General features: G+C 44.1%; 1 protein-coding gene across 5 annotated transcripts in view; it reads left to right on the plus strand.

Annotated features, from left to right (window-relative positions):
* Nucleotides 1-13,117, plus strand: part of LOC141272144 (uncharacterized) — a 327,412-nt gene that overhangs the window by 238,287 nt on the left and 76,008 nt on the right. For all 5 annotated transcript variants that reach the window (XR_012321979.1, XR_012321981.1, XR_012321980.1 and 2 more), the window contains exon 3: nucleotides 6,574-6,834. Coding sequence is in view for 1 of the 5 variants with exons in the window: in XM_073682510.1 (XP_073538611.1) it covers nucleotides 6,574-6,834 (261 nt within the window). In the remaining 4 variants the exon portion in view is untranslated. The remainder of the gene's footprint in view (nucleotides 1-6,573; nucleotides 6,835-13,117) is intronic.

The raw sequence follows: 13,117 nt of genomic DNA on the forward strand, positions 1-13,117 counted from the left end.
CAGGGCAGCCGACGTGGATGATGGGGGTAGCAGGAACCACTCAGAGACGGTACGGTGTAGTTCAGGGTCTTTACTGGTGACAACGATAGACCCTCCCGGAGTACTGGCTAGCGATTGGGGCCTGGTCGGTCCTTGAGCAGATGGGATCTCCCCTGGCCAGGCGGAGTTGTAGGCCTCCCAAACTAACGATACTCTTCTGGCTACCTTGCTAGAAGCGGGTATAAGTAGCCCACGTCCCTGAGTGTACCGTGTGGTGCTCACCCGTATGGCCGGTGACTCGGGGCCTTCTAGTAGCTTCCACTCCACGACAGCGGTGCTGGTCCCACGCGTGTGACCGTGCCTTCGGGTTTCTGGGCCAGAGGACCTGCAATCCCCTGCCGGTCGGTTTCTGCTGCTGGATAGGAGTTAGTCCCCACAGCCTCGGACTCCGGGTCCGGTGATAACTTCTCAGTCAGGGCGAGCTCTGCAGCTGCCAGCCCCTGACTCCTTGTAGCACTGCTCCCACAGAGCTCCTGATGTTCTTTCCTATATCTGCTTCTCTTCTCTGTCTCTACTTCTTCTCTACTCCTGGCATGGCCCAGGAGCTGGGCCCAGCCGGAGCCACAGCTCCCTGTCAGCCCTCCTGGCTGAACTCTCCCTCTGAACTCCCTAACCCTGCCTCAGCCCCAGGTTTATATAGGGGAAGTCCTTCCCCTCCCAGGACTGGGCAGGAGGTGTGGCATGCATAGGATTCCTGACCAAGAGACCTCCCACCTGCTCTCAGACATAACATTGCCGTTACTGTGGAAACCAGACCCCTGGGGTGCCACATTCCCCCCTAGTGAAATTTAGTACTCCGGGACTAAACATATTTTTAGAAAAACATAACAAGGTATAAACAATAATAATACAATAAGAAAAACACATAAAGATGGTTACGGCGTGTCCGCAACCGGGTGCAGTCTTTGAAGAAAAGCAAGGTGTCCATTTCACCAAAACAGGGAGACGTAACCAGGTAGGGGTCTGTCCTGCCCCGAGTCCTTAACAGTCTTTTAGTCCATTCCTGGGTTACGCTCCAACCAATTGTACAAGGATTCCCGGTAAATCCACCAAGGACTCCTAAAAATAACTAGAAACACATAATTATTTACAGGATATGGCCGCTCTCAGTCCTCGGCCAGTGGGGATAAGGAATGGCTGCTCACAGTCCTCAGCCTGGTAAGGGATAGGGGATGGCTGCTCACAGTCCTCAGCCTGGTAAGGGATAGGGACACACGGGGAACAATTCACTAATCCCAACGGGGACCATATTTTAATTAGCAGCAGTCCTTGTACCCTTACGGGTAACTATTTACAGCTCTTTATTCACGCTACTTCCCTTCAGTAGCTATGTCCTCTTTGTGCTCCCTCCTGAGGGTAGTCCTCAGACCCGTCCGGGTCCTCTTGGCTTTCCTCGTATTGGTAGTACTGCAGCTCCTCCTCGGTTAGCTGGGTTAGTATCTCTGCGACAGTCCTCCTCCCAGGTGGCCAGGACTTTACCTCCCTTTGGGCTGCCCCGGTTAATTGGGCCACCAGGATGCCCACTTTTTGCTCCTCTGTGAGGGGGTACACCTGGAAGAGGCTATCCAGCTTTTCTCTAAAGTCATGCAGGGTATGTGACTCCCCTGAGTACTGGGGTAGCCAGGCTGCCCCCGGGATATAGGGCATGGTGAAAGGCATGACCGCAACAGCGGTGGCGCTGGCGGGGGTTGAAGCGGTGAAGCTCTCCTCCGTATCCGACATCCTTCTCCCCCCTAGTGGACCGTGGCCTACCTTGCGATGATCCTCTTCCGTAGGCCGCGGCTCCGCAGTGGATCGTCAGGGTTGAGGACCTTCCGTCGCGCTCCTGTGACGTCGGCGTCTGCTGGGCTCCTTCCAGGACCTTACGCAACGTCTGGACGTGAGGCGGGGCTTCAGTTCTCGTGCGCTTTCGGAGTCCACGCCCCTCTTCTTCCCGCGCGGCGTCCTCAAGATGGCGTCCAATGGCGGGAAAACTCCACGTATGGCGGGAAGAAGGCCGAAGATGGCGCCGGATGGCGGGAAAACTCCACCGATGGCGGGAAGGAAGCGGAAGATGGCGCCGGATGGCGGGAATCTTCACCACTGGTAAGTTTGAACAGTCTTTTTCAGGCACGCAGTACCCGGTGGTTGCGGGCACGAGATCCTGCCGACTACGCCAAAAGTTGACGCGCCCCTGGGCCTGTGTCGCGCAGCGTTGCGCACGCGGAAGCTTACCCGGAGCCGGATCGTTTGAGGGTTGTAGTCTCGTGGCAGTGACCCGGTCCGTGCCCAGGGAGCCAAACTAAGTGGCGGTCTATTAGCAGTGGATGTTGGATGACTACGCCACCCGTTGAATGCAGCTTTGGAGCTGCCGCTGCAGGGCAGACCGCTGAGGCCGGTGGAAGGATGGTGCAGCGGGGATGGTATAACCCCCAACGGGAGGGGTATGGCCTCAGGGCAGCCGACGTGGATGATGGGGGTAGCAGGAACCACTCAGAGACGGTACGGTGTAGTTCAGGGTCTTTACTGGTGACAACGATAGACCCTCCCGGAGTACTGGCTAGCGATTGGGGCCTGGTCAGTCCTTGAGCAGATGGGATCTCCCCTGGCCAGGCGGAGTTGTAGGCCTCCCAAACTAACGATACTCTTCTGGCTACCTTGCTAGAAGCGGGTATAAGTAGCCCATGTCCCTGAGTGTACCGTGTGGTGCTCACCCGTATGGCCGGTGACTCGGGGCCTTCTAGTAGCTTCCGCTCCACGACGGCGGTGCTGGTCCCACGCGTGTGACCATGCCTTCGGGTTTCTGGGCCAGAGGACCTGCAATCCCCTGCCGGTCGGTTTCTGCTGCTGGATAGGAGTTAGTCCCCACAGCCTCGGACTCCGGGTCCGGTGATAACTTCTCAGTCAGGGCGAGCTCTGCAGCTGCCAGCCCCTGACTCCTTGTAGCACTGCTCCCACAGAGCTCCTGATGTTCTTTCCTATATCTGCTTCTCTTCTCTGTCTCTACTTCTTCTCTACTCCTGGCATGGCCCAGGAGCTGGGCCCAGCCGGAGCCACAGCTCCCTGTCAGCCCTCCTGGCTGAACTCTCCCTCTGAACTCCCTAACCCTGCCTCAGCCCCAGGTTTATATAGGGGAAGTCCTTCCCCTCCCAGGACTGGGCAGGAGGTGTGGCATGCATAGGATTCCTGACCAAGAGACCTCCCACCTGCTCTCAGACATAACATTGCCGTTACTGTGGAAACCAGACCCCTGGGGTGCCACACTTGCATTTCACTCCTGCCAAATTACTTCTCAATTTGTTAACAATGTACAGATACAGTTCAGAGGAGCGTGTTTTCTTTCTGAAAACTTATTGGAAAACTGAGTCCTTAAAGAAGCACTCCCATCAAAATGTTTATCCTCTTAATATATTGTAATCATCATGTTATATGGCACTTTGTACTTACAATTGCTCATTTTTCCCTTCAACCCAGCTAATTCTTCTCTTTTCCACTAGCTCTATGACATCACATGATTAAAAACTGACTAGCTATATTCTTCTAAGCTCTATGTAGAAACAGGAGGTCAATTTTCCCTGTATGACTCATAAGTCATTGCAAAAGTCCCTGGCAGGGGGGAGGATGGAGCAGCTAGATCAGGGGTTGAAGAGGGGGATGATAAATTCAGGGAAAAGAGACTTCCTGTTCTACATATTGCAGAGAAAGGAGAAGATTTAGCTGGGTAGAAAGGTAAAATGAGCAACTGTAAGTACACAGTGCCATATAATATGATTGCAATATGTTAAGAGGACAAAAACTTTAAAGGGATGAGTGCTTCTTTAAAAAGGTGCCAAAGTGAGTTTATAAGGACGTTTGGAGGTCAAAATACGCTGTCCAAACCATGTATTTAAGCTTTCTTTGATGACAGAGAAATCTCAAGGGGACTGCGGCCACCAAGATCACCTGATTTAACACCGCCAGATTTTTTCCTTTTGGAGCCATTTGAAAGGTTGGATGAACAGGAACAAGTCACTAAAATTACAGGCACTATGAGAGAACATACAGCGAGAGATTCAGGCTATGACACCAGACGTCTCGTGGAATACATTCAACAATATGGAATGGTGTGTGCGGGCATGCTTGGATACGAAGGGTGGACATTTTCAACTCCTGCTTTAAAACATCAGTTTCTCATGAACCAAAGTATGTAGGCTCCAAATTTCAGTACAAAAGATTGTCTCCTCTCTTTTAGAAGTTACAGCAATTTTTCCCGGTAAAGTAGCGAGTGAATCACCTTGTATTATCCATCTTATTTTTGTATTTTGAAAATTTGATACCATAAGAAAAGATTTCTGGTCCTCCACATTCAGTAAAATTATCAAAAATCAATGGCTTATTTGTTAGCGATAAGTTCAAACTTCTTACAAAATGAATCATTGTTAAATAGCATTGCTCTTAAATGTGTTCTCATGCCTCTTGGAATACACTGTAATGTGAAGTCAGCTTTTGAGAGTTAGAAAGGTCACCTCTGATGACAATAGATTTATAAGGTGTTAATACCATGTGTGGTAAGTTTTCACAGTGTAAATATCCCAAAAAGATTTTGGATCAGCATAGAACCAGGGTCTTAAATAGAACACAAAGTGAAGCCCTTAGTGGCACTCAGTTGGGACAAGATAGTAAGAGAATTCCTTATGTCTCCTCTTTCCCTAGAATCAGTGGATGTGTTGTACACATATTAAAAAGTGTGTGAGGTATCTTATAGAGGGGTTTATTATCCATGTTGATTGTACATGATAAGGGCATTACTTGATGTACTGGCCTGCTCTTTATGTGCACCCCATAAGCTACAAATTCATTTTGGATCTTTTGAAATTTGTACTTTACAACAATTATTTTTTATTTAAAGATTATTTTTATTTACAGTGACATGGTACCGCCATGGGCTCTAATGTAACACCAACTTATGCAAATATTTACATTGTGGTGGTAGAAAGTAAGTTAGTTTATACATCAATATATTGGGCGCCCATCCAGTGCTGACTAAGATATATAAATGTAGTCTTTGTAGTCTGGAAAGGTACAGAGAACCAATTATCTGAATTTCATTCCAATTTTGGGGATTGAACACTTCTATGGTTATGGATGGAAAACATTTAGTGTCGAAATGCCGCCGTCTTCCCTTTATCTGTGGTAAAGTAATAAAGATGAATCCAGTTTTTCTACCTTGGCTGCTGTTGCCACTTTTCTTTTCTTTTTATTGAGCAGAATATACCATCTGTCTTGTGCGCTCAAGTATTGGACTGTAGTACATCATCATCATTGTCTACTGGCAGAGAAACAATTGCCCCTAAATCCCGTAGAAAATAAAGTGTAATTATGAATAAACTCGTTCAATAAATCAAGTTCTAAAGACGAGCGTATCTTTTGAAAATTAAAAATCTCCAGCTTTGGCAATTTAAAAAAAAGATCTACGGGGAATCAAAAGTTTCCAGCTGCCCTGAAAACATATGGAACACTCTGAGGTCTCCTAGGACTTTATCCAACCCAGTTCAAGCTCTTTAAGTCAAACACAGGCAAGGTGACCTCAACATATAATGCAGCAAGTGAATAGAAGAAAGTAGCACTCACCATAGGTATGCGGGATCTGCAATCTTTATTTGGAGAAAGACATGGGGGAGCAGCAGTGCAGGAGGATGCGGGGGGGGGGGGGGGACGTTACTGGACTACGGCCGCTTCACGCTTGATTGCGCCTCTACGGATCTGCACCCGTAGAAGCGCAATCAAGCTTGAAATGGCCTTAGTCCAGTAACGTTCTCCCCCCCCCCCCAAAGCCCCCACTGCACTCCTCCTGCACCGCTGCTCCCTCATGTCTTTATCCAAATAAAGATTGCAGAAGCCGCATACCTATGGTGTGTGCTACCTTTCTTCTAATCACTTACTGCATATACATGGAGTCTGGGTATTAGCACCGCTGACCCTAGGCTGCTGATCCTGCAGTAAATCTTTCCTGAGGACGTCTTCCCTGGATGAACGAGTCCTGGTGCTGGCTTAACTCTTTCATAGACTTTTCTTTGCTGACCTCAACATTTAAGGCTATGGGTAATGCATGTTAACAGCTGGTAATTCAGCAGTCCGTTTCTCATACACTAATCTTCTTCACTGTTTTTCTGTCACACACTATCTTTACAGTTTCTTCAGTGTTTTATGGCTTTCTTTCCTTATTTCAGACCTGTCATCTGATATATACCTTACTGTATTGCGGTATTATTTAATGGTCGTGTTGTGTTCTGGATACATAGTCACTAGTTGTATTATTCAGTCCCTGTAGTCACTCAGTAGCGGAACTATTCAATCACTGTTTTTGTGTACTATATAGTCACTATGTGGAGGTATTACTCATTGATGGCGTAGTAACACAACACAGTGACTACTATTCATTCACTGTGTAGTAGATACTATGTGACAGTAGTCACTATGTGGCGGTACCATTCAATCACTTTGTTATGGTTAATATGTAGTTACTATGTGGTGGTACCGTAAGATATTATTATTAATTATGTCTATTTATTCCAGGCTTGTCTGGTGAGTATATAACTCAAAGCCCACCTTATCTGGATCTTGTTGAAGGAGATTCTGGCACAATTTCTTGCACTGTTCAAAGTGACCTCGATATCAGGAGTCTCTCTTTTATTAGACGTTTCACGATAATTCTACAACTTTGCATTTATAGCACTAATGGCTCTAATTTATTATCATTTTCTGGGACATTTCAAAATATCAAATGTGAGAGAAAAACAGAGACTGGAGAAAAATCGACATGTACAATCGGAGAAGGTAAGGCATCTCTATCTGTGTATGTAGATATGGATTATCCACTGAAATTAGTGACTTCCCGGTACTCATCCTACAGCTGGTGAGTGTAACGGTTGTCGCGTGACAGTAGATTTGCTACAGTGTGCCAGAATTCCCTTAGAAAATGTATAATGCATTAAAGGGGTTGTCCAGGTTTGGCACAAAAGTCTGCAGTCACTGTATGTGACTGCAAACCTGTTAATCCTCGCACGGCGCGTGCTGTCAAGATTCTTTGTCGGCACTGGCGGTAATGTGATGACAAGTATGCCATAAGCACACTTCTAGCCACATTCCAACTAGACATGCGTGGCCTTGCTCAGTTCACTTGTATCTGCTGCAAATACTGATGTTTCGGCAGGAAAAATACTGTTTAAAATATGCGCATTTTTGACTCATTTTGTGCATGCATTTTTGATGCATTTTTTTCCCCCATTCATTAAAACGGGTGAACAATTATGCAAGAAGACTGAAAAAAATTACATCCGCTTCAAATCTGCAAGGAAAAAATAAGTAGCGAGTGCATGAGAGTACAGGATTGTCATTCATTTTGCTGGTAATAGGAAACCCTTCCGTTTTTGTGGCAAAACTGCACAGAAAAAAACAAGACAAAACCACGGCAAATACTTAACGTCTGCACGTACAGTATGCTAACATTTTCAAGCTGCCGTGTGTATCTGGTTACTTTCAATTATACATCATCCGCATATTACCTCTACCTCCCCCTATTGACAATTATTGTGGACAATGGAGTTGATATACATTTGGCTTCTGACATTCCAAACTTATTCAGAATAGAGTTTATTTTTGCACTTTGGTTTACAAGAAAGCTTTCATCTCCTTCTCTTTGGACCTAGATTCCTAAATAATATGTCCCATTTCCAAGCTCTGATTCAGAATTTTAGTCATCTTTGCATTTATTATTTCCTCTTGACGAACCATAATCATATCGTCCACATATCGTCCACATATAAGAGAATATACATCCACTTTCCATCTGTACATTTTGTGTATAAACATGGATCTGCCTGACCGATTTTAAATCCTTCTTCTAATAAAACTTTGTTCATTTTTGTGTTCCATGCTCTTGCTGATTGCTTAAGACCAGAGAGAGATTTTTGTAGTTTGCAAATGAGGTTCTCTTCATCCTTTTTGATATAACCCTCAGGTTGAGTTATGTACAAATCCTCTTTAGTGTCACCATTTAACAAGGCAGTTTTGATGTCCAAATGTCTGACAAACATCTTTTATACAGTAGTTAATCCTGAATGTGGTCTGCTTAGCAATTGGAGAAAATGTGGCATCATAATCGTCATCATATTTTTGAGAATATCCTTTTGTGACTAATCTTGTTTTACATCTTTGAACCTTGCCTTCAGATTCATACCTAGTCTTAAAAACCTATTTACGTTTGATTGCTTTCTTGCCTTATAGTAGTTTAGTGAGCTTCCAAGTTTGAAGTTGGTGAAGGGACTTCATTTCCTCATTAGCAGCATTAATCCACTTCAGTTTTTCATGGACGGGTAGTTGTTGCATCTCATCCCATGACTGCGACTCTGACTAAGGTAGTGTTTTAACAAAGTAGGATAGACACTTAGCTGGTATATCCTTGTTTGATCTTGACGATCTCCTGACTTCAGGTTCATCTGATTGTTCTGTTGCTTCTTCAGTGGTTGAAGAACCTAACCAAGCTTCTACATCCTTTTCCTTGATATTTTGAAATTGTGACTAAGGTTGTTGTTGCTTCAGCTGGACTACTGATATGATGACACGAAAGTTTAGCGACACAAAGTTCTCATCAATCATTACATCTCTGCTTATTGTGACCTTGTTTGTTTCTGGGTGCAGGATTCTATACCCTTTCTGGGATTTACTATAGCCCACAAGGATATCTTCTTTCGCATGAGATTCCCACTTTGTACGTTTTTCTTTGGGAATATGTACAAATACTTTGCTTCTGAATATTTTTATGTGTTGTAGTTCAAGATTCTTGCTGTTACATATCTCAAATGGAGTTTTCTTAGTAGCTTTACCTGGTACTCTGTATTGAAGATATCAAACTGTCATGATTGCTTCTCGCCAATATGTTGTTAGTAGTGTTGAGCGGGTATGTTCTGTCCGAGTATGCTCGGGCCGAGCTCTGAGTATTTACAGCTGCTCGGTGATATGGTTGAATCGCTCCCGTGTGCATGATTTGCAACTGTTTGACAGTTTTATTACATGTGAGGAATGTGTAAGAAATAGACATTCCTAGCATCTATAAATACTCGGAGCTCGGCCCGAGCATACTCGGCAAAAGGGTTAATAGAACATACTTGCTCAACACTAGTTGTTAGCAAATCTGGGTCAAATAGCATACTTCTTCCACTTTCACATAGTGTCTGGTTCCTTCTTTTCACTACACCATTTTGTTCAGGGTAGGGTTGTATGGTACAGTGTTCTGAAACACAATTTAATTTTTCCTTAAAACGCTTTTGTCTCATTACTTGTATATTCAGTTCCATTATCTGCACACAGAATTTTTGGCATTCTCCCAAATTTGTTATATAATTAAGAAAAATATATTTCAAGTTTCTCTGGGACTTCATCTTTGCTGTGAAGCAGATAGACAGCTGTGTATGTTGAATAATAATCGATAAATGTGATAAAATTCTTTCCATGAGTTTGAATACTCATTGGAACACAAACATCTGTGTGTTTTAAGTCCAGTAGCTGTTCTGATTTTGTAGTATTATTCTTAGAAAAGGATTTTCTTGACATTTTTCCTTTAAGACAGCTAGTTGTTTTTGAACTTTCTTATTGTTTCTGGGTCTCTATGTGCAAGACGCCTGTGCCATACATGGATACAATTTTTGTGCTGTTCATGTTTAGCAGTGTATACACTTTCCTTGCATTTTAGCTGGTACAACTCATCTTTGATTTTTCCTTCTGAATTCATATACTAACCATTAGCCAAGATCATTTTCTCTGACTTACTTTGGTCAAAGTTAGAGAAAAAGATTCTATCATTAATCATATGACTATTTGCCCCAAAGTCTATACACCATGCATGCTTTGATGTCCTTGCATTAACAGTAAACGCAACTTCAGTAATGGCACTTTTAACCCTTTGATGATTATTTTGCTTTTTCAGCTGATTCATTCTAGCTTTCCAGACTCTGCAGTCAGCCTTTTGGTGCCCTGAGTTCTTGAACACAAAATCTCACGTGTTTCATTCAAATTACTTTTATTTTTGGATAGATCTTGGATTTTTAAAGCAGATTCTGTTTTGGATACCCTACTGCTGCTTATACTTTCTGTCTTTCACCTATCCTCATCTACAAGGTTTCCTCTGACATACTCCACTGTAAGCTCACAATCTGAGCGTGCATCTAGTGCAGTTACAAGTGTGTCATAGCTTTCTAGTAGACTGCTTAGTAGTAGTGCAGCAACATGGAAATCATTTAGATCTTCCCCAATGCCACGCAGGCACTCTACAATTTCTGGAATATTTCTTATGTAATCCTGCATATCTTGGCTCTTATTTAGCTTAGACTGATACAGTTTTCTCATTAAATAGAGTTTATTGCTGAGATTTATCCTTTCATGCACTTTCAGCAGGTTTTTCCACATTTCTTTTGCAGTTTCACATTTACATGCAAGCACAATCTGATCATCATTTATACCTCTTCCGACAAGCCTACAACCTGCAGTAACCACCGCTCCACCATACCGCTGCACGACCAGCTCTACCCTCACCTACTGTATCCTCACCCATCCCTCGTAGATTGTGAGCCCTCGCGGGCAGGGTCCTCGCTCCGCCTGTACCAGTCGCTGTCACATTGTGTTCAAGATTATTGAAATTGTTCTTGTATTATACCCCCTTTTTCACATGTAAAGCGCCATGGAATAAATGGCGCTATAATAATAAATAATAATAATAATAATAATTTATTCTGAGGGAGACAGTGCTTTGTGCTTATTGATCCTTCTCTACCCAGTCTTCAGGCAGTGGGTCAGGTCTAGACTCCTGTGTGTATTTCCATGTACCTAGTCTTATCAGCAACATCTTTACCTTGAATTTTCATGATTGGCAAAAGTGTTTGTAAGATTTGGCACTGTGAACTTCACAGAGCTGCTGCTGGTGGCCATCGTTGCTTCTTCTTAGTACACTGTTGTTCTCTCTTCTCTGGGTTGTTCTCTGTGTCTTTAGTTTTCTGGGTCCCTGGATCTCTGGGCTATAGACTGTTGGCAGTGGATTAATCTTCGTATTGTCCAGCCCCTTTATTCAGGAACAAAGATAACACAGCTTACAACTGGTATTTGCTTACAATTTAGGATCTTAGCACCTTGTCTGTCAGCTTGCAAAGTGAAAGTCCAGCTACACACACTGAGTGAACAGCAACTTCTTTGTTTTTTTTACTGGCAATATAACACTTTTGCTGGAGACAGAAACTCATGCACTAGTAAACAGTACTAAATAGTAATTGTTGCAATATATACAATTATAAGCATTATTCCAACAAACGTAAATGGCTTACTCAGTGCCAGAAGCCCCAGCGCAGAGTAAGCATACCGGAAGTGGACACCATGAGCAGTGCTGAAGGAAAGAAGAGGCCAGAGGGAGCTGCACAGCAGTCCAGAGGGAGCTGGTCAGAGGCTCAGATTGGCGCAGCAGCTGGACAATTGACCATCAATGTGAATGAGCAGAAGTAGGAACATTCTATTCACACTGAATAATTTTGATGCAAATCGAATTTCCTGGCTAAATTCGAGCAAACTACGGAATTTAAATTACAGTTAGCAGATCCGGTGATCCCTAAAATTAATATATAAATCGAAAAACTAGGCAGCATTTCAATGTATTTCAAAGAAATAAAAGTAATATTTTTTTCCATTCTTAAAGTATGGAAAAAATGAAAAATTGAAAAATGATCATTGCTGGTGTTGAAACTTCACATACTTTGGTCATGGAATAAATCACTTTTCTTTCTTCGAAATACAATTAAATGATGACTCTTTTTTAATCTTTCGATTTTGAGGTCCAAATGTCAGTGGATCTGGAGGTTTTAACCTGTGTTTTGTGGATTACTGCCGTCAGCAGTGCTCAGTATTAACATATTCACAGTGCTGGCCAGCAGAGCAGTCAGTCTGCGCCCTGACCAGCACTGTGAGTTACAACAAGGTTGCTTGTTTTGGTTTATAAATAAGGATAAATTACTAACCAAAATACTGATGCGTGAATTAGACTAAATATTGTATTACAGTTTGTATACACGAGATAAATATAAAAAAAAGATGTTGCTATTACAGTAGGGGAAGGGGGAAATGAAGGATAACATTACTTAACATAATTCTGTGGGGTTGGAGAGGACAAAATATCAATGCTCTTTGGGAGAAATAGAAGACAGGGGAATAAATCGTCAAGAGGCAAGAGGGGTGGTGATGTAATTTGCCAGGGGTTCTTTGGGGAGGGAAGGATAAAAAGGGGAGGAAAAGATAAAAAAGGATCACATCTCCAGCCAGGGGAAGTTTGAGGTGGGGGGGGGCAAAAATGGGCAATGGAGATATGTGAAGGAAGGAAGCAAGGGTGGGACATTACTTTGAACTAAAAGGGGACAGTGGGAATTAAAGGAAGACTCTGAGTGGCATGGGTTCTCGGTGGGGATTATTGGGAGACACTGGGTGGCAAGGGATGTTGGTGGGGAATAGCCGGAGACAGTGGGTGGTATCACTGGCATGGGTTCTTGGTGGGGATTAGATGGAGTCACTGGTTGGCAAGGGACCTTGATGGGGATTAGAGTGAGAAGGTTGGCAGCCTGGCGTATGGCTGTGGATTAGTGGGAGGCATTGAGTGCCAGGGGATCTTGGTGGGAATTAGAGAGAGACACTGGGTGGCAGAGAATCTTGGTGAGGATTAGAGAGAGACACTGGTTGGCATTGGTTCTTGGTGGGGATTAGTGGTAGACACTGAGTGTCAGGGGATCCTGGTGGGGAGTAGAGGGAGACACTGGTTGGCAGGGGTTCTTGGTGGGAATTAGATGGAGACACTGGGTGACAAGGGTTCTTGGTGGGGATTAGATGGAGACACTGGGTGACAGGGGATCTTGGTGGGGATTAGAGGGAGATACTGGTTGGCAAGGGATCTTGGTGGGATTAGAGAGAGAAGGTTAGCAGCCTGGGATCTTGCTGGGGATTAATGGGAGGCATTGAGTGGCAGGGTAACTTGGTGGAGATTAGAGGGAGACACTGGATGGCAGGGAATCTTGTTGGGGATTAGAGGGAGACA

This window comes from Phyllobates terribilis, unplaced genomic scaffold (genome assembly GCF_046119375.1).
Source record: "Phyllobates terribilis strain yellow unplaced genomic scaffold, ASM4611937v1 Scaffold_5__5_contigs__length_657084704, whole genome shotgun sequence".
NCBI lineage: Eukaryota > Metazoa > Chordata > Amphibia > Anura > Dendrobatidae > Phyllobates > Phyllobates terribilis.